Source organism: Silurus meridionalis, chromosome 10 (genome assembly GCF_014805685.1).
Source record: "Silurus meridionalis isolate SWU-2019-XX chromosome 10, ASM1480568v1, whole genome shotgun sequence".
In the NCBI taxonomy this organism is placed as follows: Eukaryota; Metazoa; Chordata; class Actinopteri; order Siluriformes; family Siluridae; genus Silurus; species Silurus meridionalis.
This window is the reverse complement of record NC_060893.1, coordinates 18511912-18527549: the sequence shown is the minus strand read 5'-3', so window position 1 is coordinate 18527549 and position 15638 is coordinate 18511912. Positions and strand designations below refer to the sequence as shown.

The 15638-nt window shown below is 40.9% G+C and overlaps 2 protein-coding genes across 2 annotated transcripts in view; one reads left to right on the top strand and one right to left on the bottom strand.

The window, feature by feature from the left end:
* Window positions 1-8988: 8988 nt before the first annotated feature.
* On the top strand, window positions 8989-15091 carry mars2 (methionyl-tRNA synthetase 2, mitochondrial). Its single transcript, XM_046859043.1, has 3 exons — window positions 8989-9344; window positions 10000-10334; window positions 11962-15091. Exons 1-3 carry the CDS (start codon window positions 9053-9055, stop codon window positions 13147-13149), a joined length of 1815 nt encoding a protein of 604 aa, XP_046714999.1. The 5' UTR covers window positions 8989-9052; the 3' UTR covers window positions 13150-15091.
* Window positions 15012-15638, bottom strand: part of med12 (mediator complex subunit 12) — a 44223-nt gene continuing 43596 nt past the window's right edge. Inside the window, exon 44 of the mRNA XM_046859042.1 lies at window positions 15012-15446. Within this exon, the coding sequence (XP_046714998.1) occupies window positions 15397-15446 (50 nt within the window). The 3' untranslated portion in view covers window positions 15012-15396. The remainder of the gene's footprint in view (window positions 15447-15638) is intronic.

Below are 15638 nucleotides of genomic sequence, written 5' to 3'. Positions count from 1 at the left end.
ATCCATTCACAAAATCTGATTTATCTCGTTACAGTAACACCAGTGAAGGTTGGAATATATCAGGCAGTGTGTTGGAAGCAGGTAAATTGAGCATGTGTAAGGATCTGAGTGACAAGGTTCCCATTGTGACGGCTTAATGATGAAGCCCCCTGATGCATGTGATGAGTGAAGGCTAGCCCATCTGGTTCAATCCCACAGAAGTGCTGGGCAGAGCTTTTGCAGCACATGTCAGAATACACACAGCTTGCTGACTATGAGGCTCAATAGCTGCAACTTGTCAGAGTGCTCAAGATGATCCTTGTCCAGTGCCAAAGTTCCTAGAGTGAGCATGTGAGCATTAGGATTAAACCAAGGAGCAATGCAAGAAAGTGGATGGCCGTGTGTGTGTGTGTGTGTGTGTGTGTGTGTGTGTGTGTGTGTGTGTGTGTGTGTGTGTGTGTCGCTTACCTTGAAAAGTTACTTGGAAATGTTTTGGCATTGGCGCCTGGTAAAACTTTCTTGAATGGATTTTTTCTATTCCTGTTCAAGTTGTAGATTCAAGGTAAAGGAGGTGTGATTGAGATGGTTTGGACATGTTCAGAGCAGGGACATGGGGTATATCGGTAGGAGAATGCTGAGGATGGAGCCACCAGGAAAGAAGAAAAGAGGAAGACCAAGGAGGAGGTTTTTGGATGTGGTGAGAGAAGTTGGGAAGACATGCAGGTAGTTGGGTTGACAGAGACAGATGTAGAGGACAGGGTGGTATGGAGACGGATGATCTGCTGTGGCAACCCCTAATGGGAGAAGTAGAAAGAAGAAGAAGAAGTTCTAGAGTTGTAGATTGTAAAATTAAAGCAGTAGCCTTATCAGACCATGTGACTGTGAAATTGGATATAGTTCTAAACAGAGGAGCTGGTAGAAAGAGAAGGTGGCACCTAAACACTGCATGGTTACAGGATGAGGGTTTTGGCACAAATGAAACTTTGGAAGTGCTGATAGGTTGGCGTTGGTATGAGAGGCCTTAAAGGCATGTATTAAAGGGAAAAGTTATTGCTCAAGCAGAAAAGTGAAAAAAGGAAGGAAGAGAATTTGTTAAGAACTTGAAAGCAGCAATTTGTACACTGGAGAAGGAACTTCCTAGTTATTACTCTAATGATTTATATCAGGATATTTGCAAATACATATTTCAGTTACATGATATATATAATAAAAAGACCGAATATGCATTATTTAGACTACGGACCTGATTTTATGAAGGAGGTGAAAAAGTGGACAAACTCCTTCCCAGACAATAAAAACAACAAAATGCTGCTAACGTTATAGACACTATTTAGAAAGGGAATACTATGGCCTCACTGACAAAGAAAATATATTAGGTTTTTCAGGGTTTCTATAAACAGTTATATACATCTTCAGGTAGCTCGGATGAAGGAAAACTGAAACAATTCTTTTCTAATATAAAGTTACCTAAACTGGATGTTTCATAATCAGGGTCTCTAGACCATCCCATTACACAGAAGAGGTCAAAGCTGCACTTACCTATATGAAGTCTGGCAAATCGCCAGCGGCAGATGGATTTCCAACAGAATACTACAAAATGTATGTTGACATATTGGCCCCAATTTTAACAGGAGTGAATATAGAGGTTTTTGAAATTGATGCCCTACTTAGTACTTTTATGTAAAAAAGCACTGATGATACTGTGCCTAAAAAGGATCGTGATTTATCTGACCCTGCTAATTTGAGGTCAGTAAGCTTTATCAACGTGGACTGTAAGGTGTTGGCAAAACTTTTAATTTCACGGTTGGACAAGGTTCTACCGAGTATAATTCACAAGGACCGAGTGGGCTTCATCAGGGGAATGTCAGCAGCCGGTAATGTGAGAAGGCTAATTCATTTGATGATGCTAAACTATTAAGAGAACACTCTGATCGCAGCTATATCCTTAGATGGTGAAAAGGCTTTTGACAGGATGGAGTGGGGCTTCTTAACCATGTCGAATTTTGGGTTTGGTCATATTTTCAGGTCTTGAGTTAATTTATTAAATAAAGATCAAAGAGCGTCAGTGGTGACAAATGGTATAATTTCTCTATTCTTTACAATCTCAAGGAGCACTCGTCAGGCATGCCCATTGTCTCTGTTATTATTCATAATAGTTTTAGACCCTTTGGCCGTTATGTTCAGGGCAGACCCAAATATTATAGGAGTAAGTAGGGTGGAGGAGGGGATGGAACAAGTTCATGCTGTATGCAGACAGTATTTTGTTGTTATCTCACGACCCTCTCAAATCTTTACTTCCATTAATGAGAATTATTCAGTTACATTCTAATGTGTAAGGATATAAAATGAGAAATCTGAGGCTATGCCAATGTCTAGAACTAGTCATTCACATATAGTGACTCAATTTCGCTTTAAATGGATTCCAGAGGGTATGAAGTATCTTGGGGTTAAGCTAACTCAGAATTTGGATAACATAATGGTGTTAAATTATGACCCACTGTTGTCAAAATAAAACAATGTGGACAAATGGGAACGATTGAAACTATTTCTGTGGGGTAAGGTGAAAATGGTTAAAATGGTTGTTGCTCCAAAGTTTAATTATATATCAATAATGATACCTGTGAACATCCCAGACTCTATTTTCAAGAGATGACCATCTTCTTCTTTTTTGGCTTCTCCCATTAGGGATCACCACAGGGGATCATCCGTCTCCATACCCCCTGTCCTCTACATCTGCCTCTTTCAGACAGCTACCTGCATATCTTCTCTCACCACATCCATAAACCACCTGCTTGGTCTTCCTCTTTTCCTCCCTCCTGGTGGCTCCATCCTCAGCATTCTCCTACCGATGCTCTATTTTTAATAGATATGATAAGATTATCAAGGATTTTCTATTGGAAGGAAAAAGATTTTTAAAAGATAATTAAATTATTTTCCCAAGGGGATAAAGGGGGACTTGGATTCCCCTTCAAGATGGCCCAAACACTGGGGTGGGAGAGATGTCTGGACAATTTGTGTGTGTGTGTGTATACACACATATATAATATTATTCTTAACCTTATTTTCATACTTTTTAGTTACAGTGAGGAAAATAAGTATTTGAACACCCTGCTATTTTGCAAGTTCTCCCACTTAGAAATCATGGAGGGTTCTGAAATTGTCATCGTAGGTACATGTCCACTGTGAGAGACATAATCTAAAAAAAAAAAATCCAGAAATCACAATATATGATTTTTAAACTATTTATTTGTATGATACAGGTGAAAATAAGTATTTGAACACCTGTCTATCAGCTAGAATTCTGACCCTCAAAGACCTGTTAGTCTGCCTTTAAAATGTCCACCTCCACTACATTTATTATCCTAAATTAGATGGGTCGAGGCTGGGTCTTCCAACATGACAATGACCCGAAGCACACAGCCAGGATAACCAAGGAGTGGCTCTGTAAGAAGCATATCAAGGTTCTGGCATGGCCTAGCCAGTCTCCAGACCTAAACCCAATAGAGAATCTTTGGAGGGAGCTCAAACTCCGTGTTTCTCAGCGACAGGCCAGAAACCTGACTGATCGAGAGAAGATCTGATCTCTCCACAATCATCCCAGTCCCCAAGAAACCCTCCATTACTGGACTGAATGACTACAGGCCTGTCGCTCTGACATCTGTCGTCATGAAGACCTTTGAAAAGCTGGTATTGGCCCATCTAAAGAAGGTGACAGAACAGCTGCTGGATCCCCTACAGTTTGCATACCGAGCAAACAGATCGGTGGATGACACAGTCAACATGGGGCTAAACTACATTCTGCAACACCTTGACTGCCCAGGAACATATGCCCGGATTTTGTTTGTTGACTTTAGTTCGGCTTTCAATAGAATAATTCCGGGAATCCTCCACTCCAAACTCCTAAACCTTACTATACCCCCTGCCATCTGTCAATGGATCACCAGCTTCCTGACAGGCAGGAAACAACAGGTGAGACTGGGAGGTGTTACCTCCGGTATTCGGACAGTCAGCACTGGTGCTCCTCAGGGTGTGTCCTTTCCCCACTGCTATTCTCCCTTTATACGAACATCCCTGTGTCACCTGTGGAGAACTTCAAGTTTCTGGGCACTACCATTTCCCAAGACCTGAAATGGGAATCAAACATAAACTCGATTCTGAAAAAGGCCCAGCAGAGGATGTACTTTCTAAGGCAATTAAGGAAGTACAGTCTGCCACAGGAGCTGTTGATACAGTTCTACACTGCAGTCATTGAATCTGTCCTGTGCTCATCAATCACCATCTGGTTTGGAGCAGCAACAAAACAGGACAGAAACAGACTGCAGAAAACTGTTAAAACAGCAGAAAAAATCATTGGTGCCCCCCTGCCCACTCTCCAGGACTTGTACCATACCAGAACCAGAAACTGGGCAGGAAAAATCATTAATGACCCTTCACACCCTGGACACAACATCTTTCAGCTCCTCCCTTCTGGCAGGCGCTACAGAACTTTGCTCACTAAAACTGCCAGACACAGGAACAGTTTCTTTCCCCAAGCAATCACCCTCACTAACAACTGACCATAATTATATTCCTGCTCACATCTATGAGTACTGCACAGAACTGTCAGTCATCACATTATCTGTATATGTTGCACAAACTATTGCTTCTATATACTATTGCTTCTATATACTGTACAAAGTTTTATAGTAAACTCTCTCATCATACCTGGCACACAATACTGTCATTTGCACTACCATGCACTCCCACACTTTATGTACATTACTGGTCTGTATCCCTATTTATTACCCACACTGTCTATACTGTCTTACATTGTCTGTATTGTCTGTATTGTCTTGTATAGTCTGTTTTTGTCTTGTCATGTCTGTTGTGTCTTGTATAGGTTTTTATTTATGTCTGTACTTTTGAGAGTAACAAACAGCTGGAACCAAATTCCTTGTCTGATCTGTGTGGAGGAGTGGGCCAAAACCCCTCCTGCGGTGTGTGCAAACCTGGTGAAAAACTACAGGAAACGTTTGACCTCTGTAATTGCAAACAAAGGCTACTGTACCAAATATTAACATTGACTTTCTCAGGTGTTCAAATACTTATTTGCAGCTGTATCATACAAATAAATAGTTTAAAAATCATACATTGTGATTTCTGGATTTTTTTTTTTTAGATTATGTCTCTCACAGTGGACATGCACCTACAATGACAATTTCAGACCCCTCCATGATTTCTAAGTGGGAGAACTTGCAAAATAGCAGCGTGTTCAAATACTTATTTTACTCACTGTATACTATACTTTTAATATACTTATATGTTATACTGTTAATTATTTTCTTCATTTTTATCCTTATATTCTTATATAAGTACAATTAGATCTTGATGTTGAGTTGGACTGGATCAAAATAGAACAGAAACTGGTCTCACCATTCAATACTATTGGAAACCATTCACAAAACTCTGGAGCCAAATGGGACTGAAATTGAGTGATAATACACTCAGGACATGTCTGGAGTAAAATTCATAAACTTGCAAATGTGAAAAATTAACTTTTGTGATAAAAAAAAATAAAAAATCTTATCAGCAGCACTTCCCTGATTCCTGTACGAGGGTCACTGCCATTTTTTAAAGATTTATTGTCTTTTCTGGAGTTCAGAAATTTGTCAGCAAACGGAAAAGAATGAGTTGAAGCAAACATAACATTTATTACAATCTGATCTAATGCATGCTTACCTCGCATACAAAGACAACACAAGATGTGCCATTATGCATTGGGTAAGGAACAGTGTCGCATGTACTTTAACTTCTCATCAGTTCTCTACAAGCAAAGAAATTTATAAATATTAATGCAGCCTTCATATTATCCCCATAGCAACAATACTAAATATTCTTAGAATTTGTCACCTTGTGGCTTCCAGGCACTTGTTCACCATTGATTGTGACTCTCTTAAGGGATTTTAAAAGTAGGCTTACAATGTGTTTTAGCTTTTACATAAGTTAGCTGACAAGTAGTACTATAGGGACTCCATGGGCATTTTTAAAGAGAAGACTGTGTAGAAGATCTTTATATAATGGAAGCATTTATGCATAATGTTATACATAATGACTGTGATGTAGAGCCTCAATTCCAAAAATGTTGGGACACTAAAAAATGTTGATAAAAACAGAATGCAATGATTTCTCAGAAACCTATATTGTAAAACACAGCCGGGAAAAACTATTCCCATGCCTTCAGGAAAATCTGTATTAGAGACTGTTCACCAGCATCACTGAGGTACATCCTCAATCCTCACAGTGTATTATACAGAGGGGGGAATCTATTCCCAGGTCTCCAGGAACATTTGCTCCTACTCTCATTTCAGTGGATTTAAATGTGATGAAAAGTAAAAGTAAAACAGCATGTAGAAAGTTCTGTCATTGCTCTGCTATTACCAACAAAGAAACAAATTAAATAACAATGTTAAAATGCCAAGCAGAAGGAACAAACTAAGTTCAGAATCAAGGGTTGTGATGTCAAAGAGGAAAGAACTTTATTCAGCAGATGCAAAGTTCTTATATACCTTACTTCTAAAAACCTTGAAACCCCCACCTTTTTATTTACCAACCTTTAGGTCATCTGCCACCATTATCTTTAAACAGCCAGGTTCTTTCCAATTTAATAAAATAATGGTGACTAAACCCATTCCTCACATGACATGTTGATGGTTCAGGCTTTAGCCTGTTCTTGACCCTCTAACATCGAAACCACCCAAAGACCCGACTGATACATTTACTATTTCTGACCAATCACCCTGTCAGAAGTTTCCCAGCATAGAGACAAAGTACACTCACTTATGCTTTAAAAGTGCTGACTAACATTTAACACATTAATCATTTATTCAGATTATACTGATTTATCCAAGAACCACAAAGAAATGCCACCAACAAGAGATGATAATGTAAAAAGTACAAATATAAAAGTACCATACTATTTGTAATATTCTGCAGAAAACTATTTTCCATGAGTGACAGCAGAGTCCGTTGACCTCTTTTTTAATATTGTAAAAGCACATGGTTGAGTTCAGAGAAAAAGAGAGATATTTAATAACTGTTGTACTTCAAAGACATTTTAGGTGCAATAGGTTGCAATATGTGTGCCACTGTCCTTGCCACTGTTCTGGGTGAAATTCTACTACAGTAAAACCGAGTGCATGGATGAGGAACCTAAAATACGAACACACTGGTTTTTTTTTTTGCTGTGAAAAATGTGACAAAAAAAAGGAATAATAATAATAATAATAGCACAAGAAATTACAAGTCTCAATGCAGCACATTTGCAAAAATATTATGATTTTAAACGTTTGATCAAACTTGAACATGTTTAATGCTTGAAAATTATACACAAAACAATATCATCCTGATCTCCTACACTAAATAAAGTTGCACAGTCACAGGGAGCACCAACCTTCATAAGTCAGTGTGCCAAAACACTGAGAAAAGCTGTGCAACTGGTGCTATTCTGACCACGTGCATTACCACGTCTGCGATTTCATCATGGACAGCAATTTAAAAAAGAGAGCAAACGTAAAAAATTCTGCGTGAAACTGGGCACATGTCACAGAGACGTTCGACATGATTCAGTAAGTGTCACGGCGATGCTGCAACGAGGCGCTGAAGGTGTTTTGAGTGGAACAAACGCTTCAAGAGAGGAAGAATATCACTGGAAGACGACTAAAGATCAGGATCACCGTCAACAAGCTGAACCCCCAAAAATGACGATACCATTCGGCAACTCGTGCATGATGATCGTTGGAGAACAATCCACATCATGCTGCCATTGTTGTCATGGTGTGGAACAGTCCAGGGCCTCCAATCCTCACGTGTGATTTGAACATGCGCCGTGTTGCTACCATGTTTCTCCAAAGGCTGCTGATCCAGGATCAGAAAAAACACTGCGTTGAATTCTGCCAAGAACTCCGTCAGCGTTCATGTCGACGATCATTACCGGTGACAAAACTTGGGTGTACGGATACAACCCTGAGGCAAAGCAACAGTTTTCACAGTGGAAGAGCTCATCATCTCCATCACTGAAAAAGGTGACGCAGGTCTGCAGCTCAACCAAGTGCATGCTCACCGTCTTTTCATACAGTCATGGCATTCGGCATCGAAAGTTCGTCCCCAGGGGTCGTATGTATTTAGAAAGGTAGACAAGACTGGAATGTTGAACTCATGTCTCCCGAATAGAACAAACAATAACGCGGCACATAATCAAATGAAAGGAATAACGTTCATCTGTTTTGCAGCTATTTTTTTAAACGTGTGTAAGTCTGCAAAAGTGTAATGAGGAGGTGTGTGTGTGTGTGTGTGTGTGTGTGTGTGCTAGATAACGAGAACTGAGTCGGAGAGAGAGTGTCCTTGTCTGTGATCGACGACATGATGTGGTTTGAAAGGCTTGGGTGTTGCAGTTATCTTAAAAATCAATCAGTGTTGTATAGAGAATGTGTGTGTATGTATGTGCTATAAAATAATCAAGTGTGTGTGTGTGTGTGTGTGTGTGTGTGTGTGTGTGTGTGGTGAGAGCGCTGCATGTAGATCTAAGAGGAATAGCATTTAGAAATGTTTGATAACAATAATAATAATAATAATAAATATAGCTGTAAGCAACGGTTACTGGGGCTCGAGCACCTTTGCACTATAGCGCCCCCCTTTGGCCAATTCGGTTGATACTTTGTCAAACTTTCCCCAAATTGAGCTCTACCCTAAGTTTCAAGTCTCTAAGCCAGTTTTATGGCGTAATAATAATAATAATAATAATAATAATAATAATAATAATAATAATAAAAAGCCCTACAATTACAATAAGGTTTCTGCACTACGTGCTTGAACCCCTAATAATTGTATTTAGTCAAGCTAATATGTATTATAAACCCATTCAGACTTTTTTCCGGACTCTTATCAATAAACCGCTTTCTTTCTGTTACTGACCAATCAGCAGCTTGTAAGAGTGAAATCTAGCCAATCACAACACCAGGAGGCGGGGTTTTTGCACACACGTGGAGAGTACCATGCAGCACCCGGAAGTACAGTAAGTCGAGTGATTTTCACTGTGATGATGATGATCTCTCAGGGTTCAGTGGTCCAGAGCAGGATTCTGCTCCGGGTGTTAAAGCACGGCCGGCTCGGAGAACGAACCGATTTGCATCCGCCACTTCCGGTAAAGAGGCTCCACACAGACCCGGTTGTGCGACGCAGAGGAGAACCGCGAAGGTCACACTACATCAGCACCCCGATCTTCTACGTGAACGCTTCTCCTCACCTCGGACACGTTTATTCCGCCGTGACAGCCGACTGTCTGCACCGATACAAACTCCTTCAGGGCTTCGACTCCAAGTTTTCTACAGGTACATCTCCAGTCCAGGTGGCTCACCATTCTACAGTGGGTACAAAGATCTAGAGGTGGAATCCATCTCAGGAGGAGTACATTACACTGTTGTAAAGTTCATTCATGCATCTCTATATTCATATTTCTATCCATCAAATCATCCATTTATCTCTCCATCCATCCATCAACTCTCCATTTATGCATCCACTGTCCACCCATCCATTAATTTCTCTCTCCATTCTTCTATTAACTCTCCATTTATCCATCCATCCATCCATCAGTAAGTTCTTCCTTCTGGTCAGGGTTGAGGTGGATCCAGAGACTACCCCTGGGTGTGAAATTGAAATACACACTGCATGAGACCTCAGTATGTACCTGAATTGCAAAATCTATTTTAGACCCTGCAACCAACTTACAGGCACGTTGGAGGAAACCTGAGAACCCTAATGGAACCCATGTAGACCCAGACCCAGAGAGTAACCTGAACACTGACCCAGGGACCTTCTCACATTATACATCTGTTAAATCCATATATAGTAGTACATCTATACAGTATTATCAACAGCATTTATACTACTGTTTGATCTCCATTTGTGCAGATTTGTTCTCAATCCATCTATAAAACCAGCGTTTGGTGTTTTATGGTGCGTTTTTGTACAACATTTCCTTTCAAGGTACTGATGAACACGGGCTGAAAATCCAACAGGCGGCCAGCGCAGCCGGGAAAGAGCCGCTCAGCTTCTGCACCGAGGTATCTCACAGGTTTCGTGACACGTTCAGGAGCTGTAATATCGCATACACCGACTTCATACGGACGACAGAGGACAGACACAGACATGCGGTGGAACATTTCTGGACCAAGCTGTTCGACAAAGGCTTCATCTATGAAGGGATATATGAAGGCTGGTACTCCACACCGGACGAGAGCTTTCTCACACCCAACCAGGTGACCAACGGCACAGACTCCATGGGCAGAGAGATCAAAATCTCTACCGAGAGTGGACATAAGGTACTGAACATCATGATATTGCACACCAGCACTCATTAGTCTCATTAGTCCTGCGGTTCAGTGCCCTATTGAGCAAGTGGTGAGAAAATCAGATGAGACGGTGAAGAAACCTTGATAGACACAACATGGGTTTATAAAGTATTATTATACTGTCATAGAGAACATTTTTAAATGCTCCTTTCTTAAATGTGTTAATTCCTATATAAAAAAATTGGAGATGATTGAAGTAATTCTGGGAATTTGCAGTTTTTCAGGGTAAAATGTGGCACCTTCAGTAAAGGATGGAATAAAAGTACAAAGGTTTTTGCCTTCAAATGTACTTAAGTATCCAAAATACTACGATTTATTATGACTTTAATGTTCCTATTATCATTTTGATCACAAGACTGCTGCTTAATCAACTATGTGAAAAGACCAAAACATTCTTTTCAACTACTTTTAAAAATCACTCAAATACGCTCACGTGTGTTGTGGTGAATTCGATTCAGGAGTTTCTTCATCATTTATTCCTCTCTAAATGTTCTGCTGTTGAACTGATGCTGAACTGTATGTTGGTGATCAGTAGATACACATCAAGCGCCAATCAAAACACGTTTAAAACAGAGCGCATGCTCGACCCTGATTAGTGGATCGATGCGTGTTTGACCGGTTACGTTTTTATCCTCATAAATAAAAAGAAACGACTGATTTCACAAAATGTAGTAAAAATACAAAATGAAAATACTTCAGTAAAGTAGAGAAATAAAAAAGCTACTTAAGTACAGTAATGAATTACATTTACTTCATTACTGTACAGTGTTTTAGTGCCTATAAATTAGTTTCTTATAAATTTATCACTAAAAGCCAGTGGTGACTGTGGCAGGGGAAAAAGTGCCTGAGATGGCAAATGTGGCATCAAACACAATCACAGAAATGCCAGTGGTAATAAATTACTTCAACATTTCCCAGATCTGCTCCTGGCAATGAGCAATTCTTTAACCTGATCTTCACTGAACTGCAGCCTGACATGATGAGGGACGTTTTTAATGCTAAAAGCTGTTCATTATATTTCCACACAACTGAATTCAGAATGAATGATTGTCTATCACCCATGATGCACTCTGGCATGATCCTGAGAGTTTGAGACATAAATAGTTACCACAAAGTTGGAGGCACACACACACACACACACACACACACACACACACACACACACACACACACACACACACACGGATAATAGATGCAGTAGCATTAGATTTTCTCTTCACTTGAACTAGGAGACCCAAACCTGTTCCACCACGACAATGCCCCAATGCCAGCTCCATGAAGATCTGCTTTACCTCGGTTGAAGTGGAAGATCTTGAGTGGTCTGCTATAGAGAGCTGATCACAAGCCTATTGAACACCTTTGGGATGAATGTGAACACTGTGCCCCAGACCTCCTCCCCTCACCTACATCAGTACCTGACTAACAGCCTTGTGGCACAAATCTTCATAAGCACACTAAAAAATCTAGTGGAACATCTTCCCAGACGAGTGGAGGGACGAGCAAATCGGAACCTTATTGTTAGGTGTCCACAAACTTTTGCAGTATAGTGTATATCAAAGTGAAATTTATTCCTAAACAACTTTGTATCTCCCAACAGGTGGAGTGGATGAAGGAGCACAACTATCTCTTCCGCCTCTCCGATTTCCGGACCAGTCTCCAGGAGTGGTTGAGGTCAAACCCTAAAGCCATTCAGCCAAAGAAGTTTCACCATCTCGTGCTTCAATGGTTGGAGAGCGAGCTACCCGATTTATCAGTGTCGCGCCAGAGGAGCCGTCTGCAGTGGGGCATTCCAGTTCCCGGAGATCCCGAACAAACGATCTACGTGTGGCTGGACGCTTTGGTGAACTATCTGACCGTTGCAGGGTATCCAGAGAAATACTCCGAGTGGTGGAACGTCGTCCATCACGTCGTAGGCAAAGATATATTGAAGTTCCATGCTATATATTGGCCAGCGTTTCTCTTGGCTGCAGAACTGCCCCTTCCTCAGGCCATATACGTGCACTCTCATTGGACGGCTCAGGGAAAGAAAATGTCCAAGAGTCTCGGCAATGTAGTGGATCCACTCGAGAGTTTGAAAAGGTTCACCATGGACGGGCTGAGGTATTTCCTTCTCAGGCAAGGAGTTCCAGATATGGATTGCGACTATGACGACGACAAGGTGGTCAAGTTGTGCAATAGCGAACTGGCCGATTCTCTCGGTGGTCTTCTCAACCGCTGTACCGCACCCTCCCTCAACCCGGAGCAGGTTTATCCTCTATTCTGCAACATCTCCTTCCCAAAAGTGTGCGGTGGAAGAGCAGTTTCCGAGGATTATAAATTGGTGGAGGCCGTTTCCAGGCTTCCTGTTTTGGTGAAGCAGAATTTTGACAACCTGCACATGTATAAAGCCCTGGAAGCAATCAGCGCATGCGTACGCCTGACCAACAGCTTCGTCCAAAGACACACGCCGTGGAAACTCGACTGCACAGAGACAGAGGACAAACTCTGGCATGACACCATACTGCATGTGTCTATGGAGTGTCTCAGAATCTACGGCGTTCTCTTGCAGCCCGTTGTGCCTGCGATAGCAGATAAAATCCTGTCCAGGCTCGGGGTGACGTCTGCCGAGAGGAACTGGGATAATACCCACGATTTCCTGTCCAAGTTTGAAGGAAGACATTGTCCTTATGAAGGACGAGTGCTAGGTCCAGACACTGGGGTGCTTTACAGACGTATCGAGAGGAACATTCCAAAGCAAAATGCAGAAGGAGGACAAAAAGGCAAAATTAAACAAGTCTCGCCATAGTTTTTTTTTGTGGAAAAAGAATATACTATAGTATAATAAAAGATATTAAAAGCTGAAAATAAACTGGACTGCAGAAAAACATATATGGGGATAAACTGTTGCACATGCCGCTAAGTGGCTCAACGTGATCTTCAGACAGCTATAACAGGGTTTCTGCAGGTTTCACCAAGACTTCTATTAAACCATTAAGAATTACGTTTAAGACCTGTATCATAACATCAAACACACAAACACATTGTTAGCGGCTTACAGCCTTAACCAGGCCCTAAATTCATCTCTTTTATGTATCGCTAAACTTGCACTTCGCCATCGCTTCAAAATAAAATCTGTTTTGCATCTCTGGTACAATCCAAGAGAGATTCGCACCAATAACAAGAAAGCTGATTGGCTGTTGCATGTTGGTCTCATTTGTAGTCGTTTTAAAGCAAATTATATTTGAACTGGCAAAAGATCATGGAAACTAACAAACAAAAACATTCTAAAAGTGCTGCTTGAGCATTTTAAAGTGCAATCGAGGTAGTGTAACATGGACCGGTTTAAAATGATTTAAAACCTAAAACAGCGATTTTTGAGAAACAGAACTTTTTTAATGGCATTTGGAAGATGATCTCAGCCAGGGTGACTTACAGCTGAGTAAGGGAGGGTTAAGGGTTTTTTTTTTTTTAAGAGCCGAGCAGTGATCTGAACTTGTGAACTTCCGATTCAAAGTCCAATGCCTTAACCACTGAGCTAAACGATGGCTTTGTTCCGGTGCTCATTCGGATTTAGTTACCGCTTAAATCGGATCCTATCCAGAGAAAATCCTTTTACTTACACACCAGTCGATCACAAGGCACCATGTAAACATGTTCACGTTGCGTTAGAGTCTGCAATCCATTTACTGGATCACCTAATGGAAGTCATCATGAAGGAATACAATACAGAGAACCCTGAGGAATGGTTTAAAGCTACCAGAATATCATCAAGCAGATTACATCGATCAGTATGATCATTATGAGTGGTGAAGTGAAGACCACTGATCATCTAGTCATCATGGCACCTGTAAGTGTTTGGGATACTTTTAGGCAGCAAGTGAACATTTTTTACCCTCAAAGTTGATGTGTTAGAAGCAGGAAAAATGGGTGAGTGTGGCGTCTAGACGTCTGGGTCAGAGCATCTCCATAACTTAACTGCAGCCCTTGTAGGATGTTCCTGGTCTGCAGGGGTCAGTGTTTCCAGTGCTCCAAGGAAGGAACAGTGGTGAACCGGTGACAGGGTCGTGTGTGGTAGAGGATCATTAATGCACGTGTGGAGTGAAGGCTGTCAGTGTGGTCCGATCCAACAGACGAGCTCCTGTAGCTCAAACTGCTGAAGAAGTTCATGCTGTAGATGCTCGACAGGTCATGACAGATGAAGGGAGACCAACACAATATTAGGCAGGTGATCATAAATGTTATACCTGATCGATGTATAATCAGTATTTCAGAATCATGAACAATTCTACTGTTATGCTTTGGCCACTTCCGCCTGCAGGAGTCGAAGATGTACACGATACAAAATAAAGATTTGACTTCCAAGATTAAAGCATGACTGTTTTAGTTCCATGGACATGCAGCCATTGATGTGGAGTGATTTAGGCATGCAGCTGGAACACGGCTGACCTGGTAGCTATAATTTATTACTTTGTCTGAAATAGAAGTAAGAATGATTAAAGGTGGAAGTCTTTCGAGATTGACTATAGTCTGGGTAAAATGTCTTTTTTTTTACGTGTCTTAACAGAGTTGTAGTAGTGTCTCGGTGCAGAGGTGTGACGAGTCATGATGCCTTACTGTTATCATTATTTTTTATATAACTCTAAAATGGTGCACTTTTAAAGTCTGGGCCACGGTCTAAAAATTGACATGACTTTTTTTAATGAGAATACACGAAACTGAAAAATTGTACAAAGTAAATTAAAATAAAATAAAAAAAACAAAACACTGCATTACTCTCATTTCATGTCCTTTAGGTTTTTTTTTTATATATATATTTATATATAAAGTCCTTCTGCTGCGCTTTATGATCACCAGTTCACTGCACAGACCCTCGGACGAACGTGTAAATCACACGAAATCCGAAAGAGATTTATTCCTAGAAACAGTACTGTGGTCAGATACGGATCAGCTGAGAATCTCCTCGGCCCAAAGTCGCTCTCTCCTGTCCGAAAGACTCCCGAGCTAATGAAGACTCTGGAATCGACTCGTCCAGTTCAGAAAGGCGTCGCAGGACTCACTCATATTTGGGGTAATAGGAGTTGGTGTTTTGTCCGGGCTGTGTGCCTGTGTGGGACAGTGTATATTCGATTAGAACTTCACTCTGATTCAGCAACTGTTAGTATTTTTTTTAATAGGGTAGTGAAGTAGCACCAAGAATGAACATCAAATATATAACATTTTACATCTTTATACAATGCACTAGGACTGGCTCAGATGGTGTATTAATGGTGTTCAGTGTAAACCATAACCCAAAAC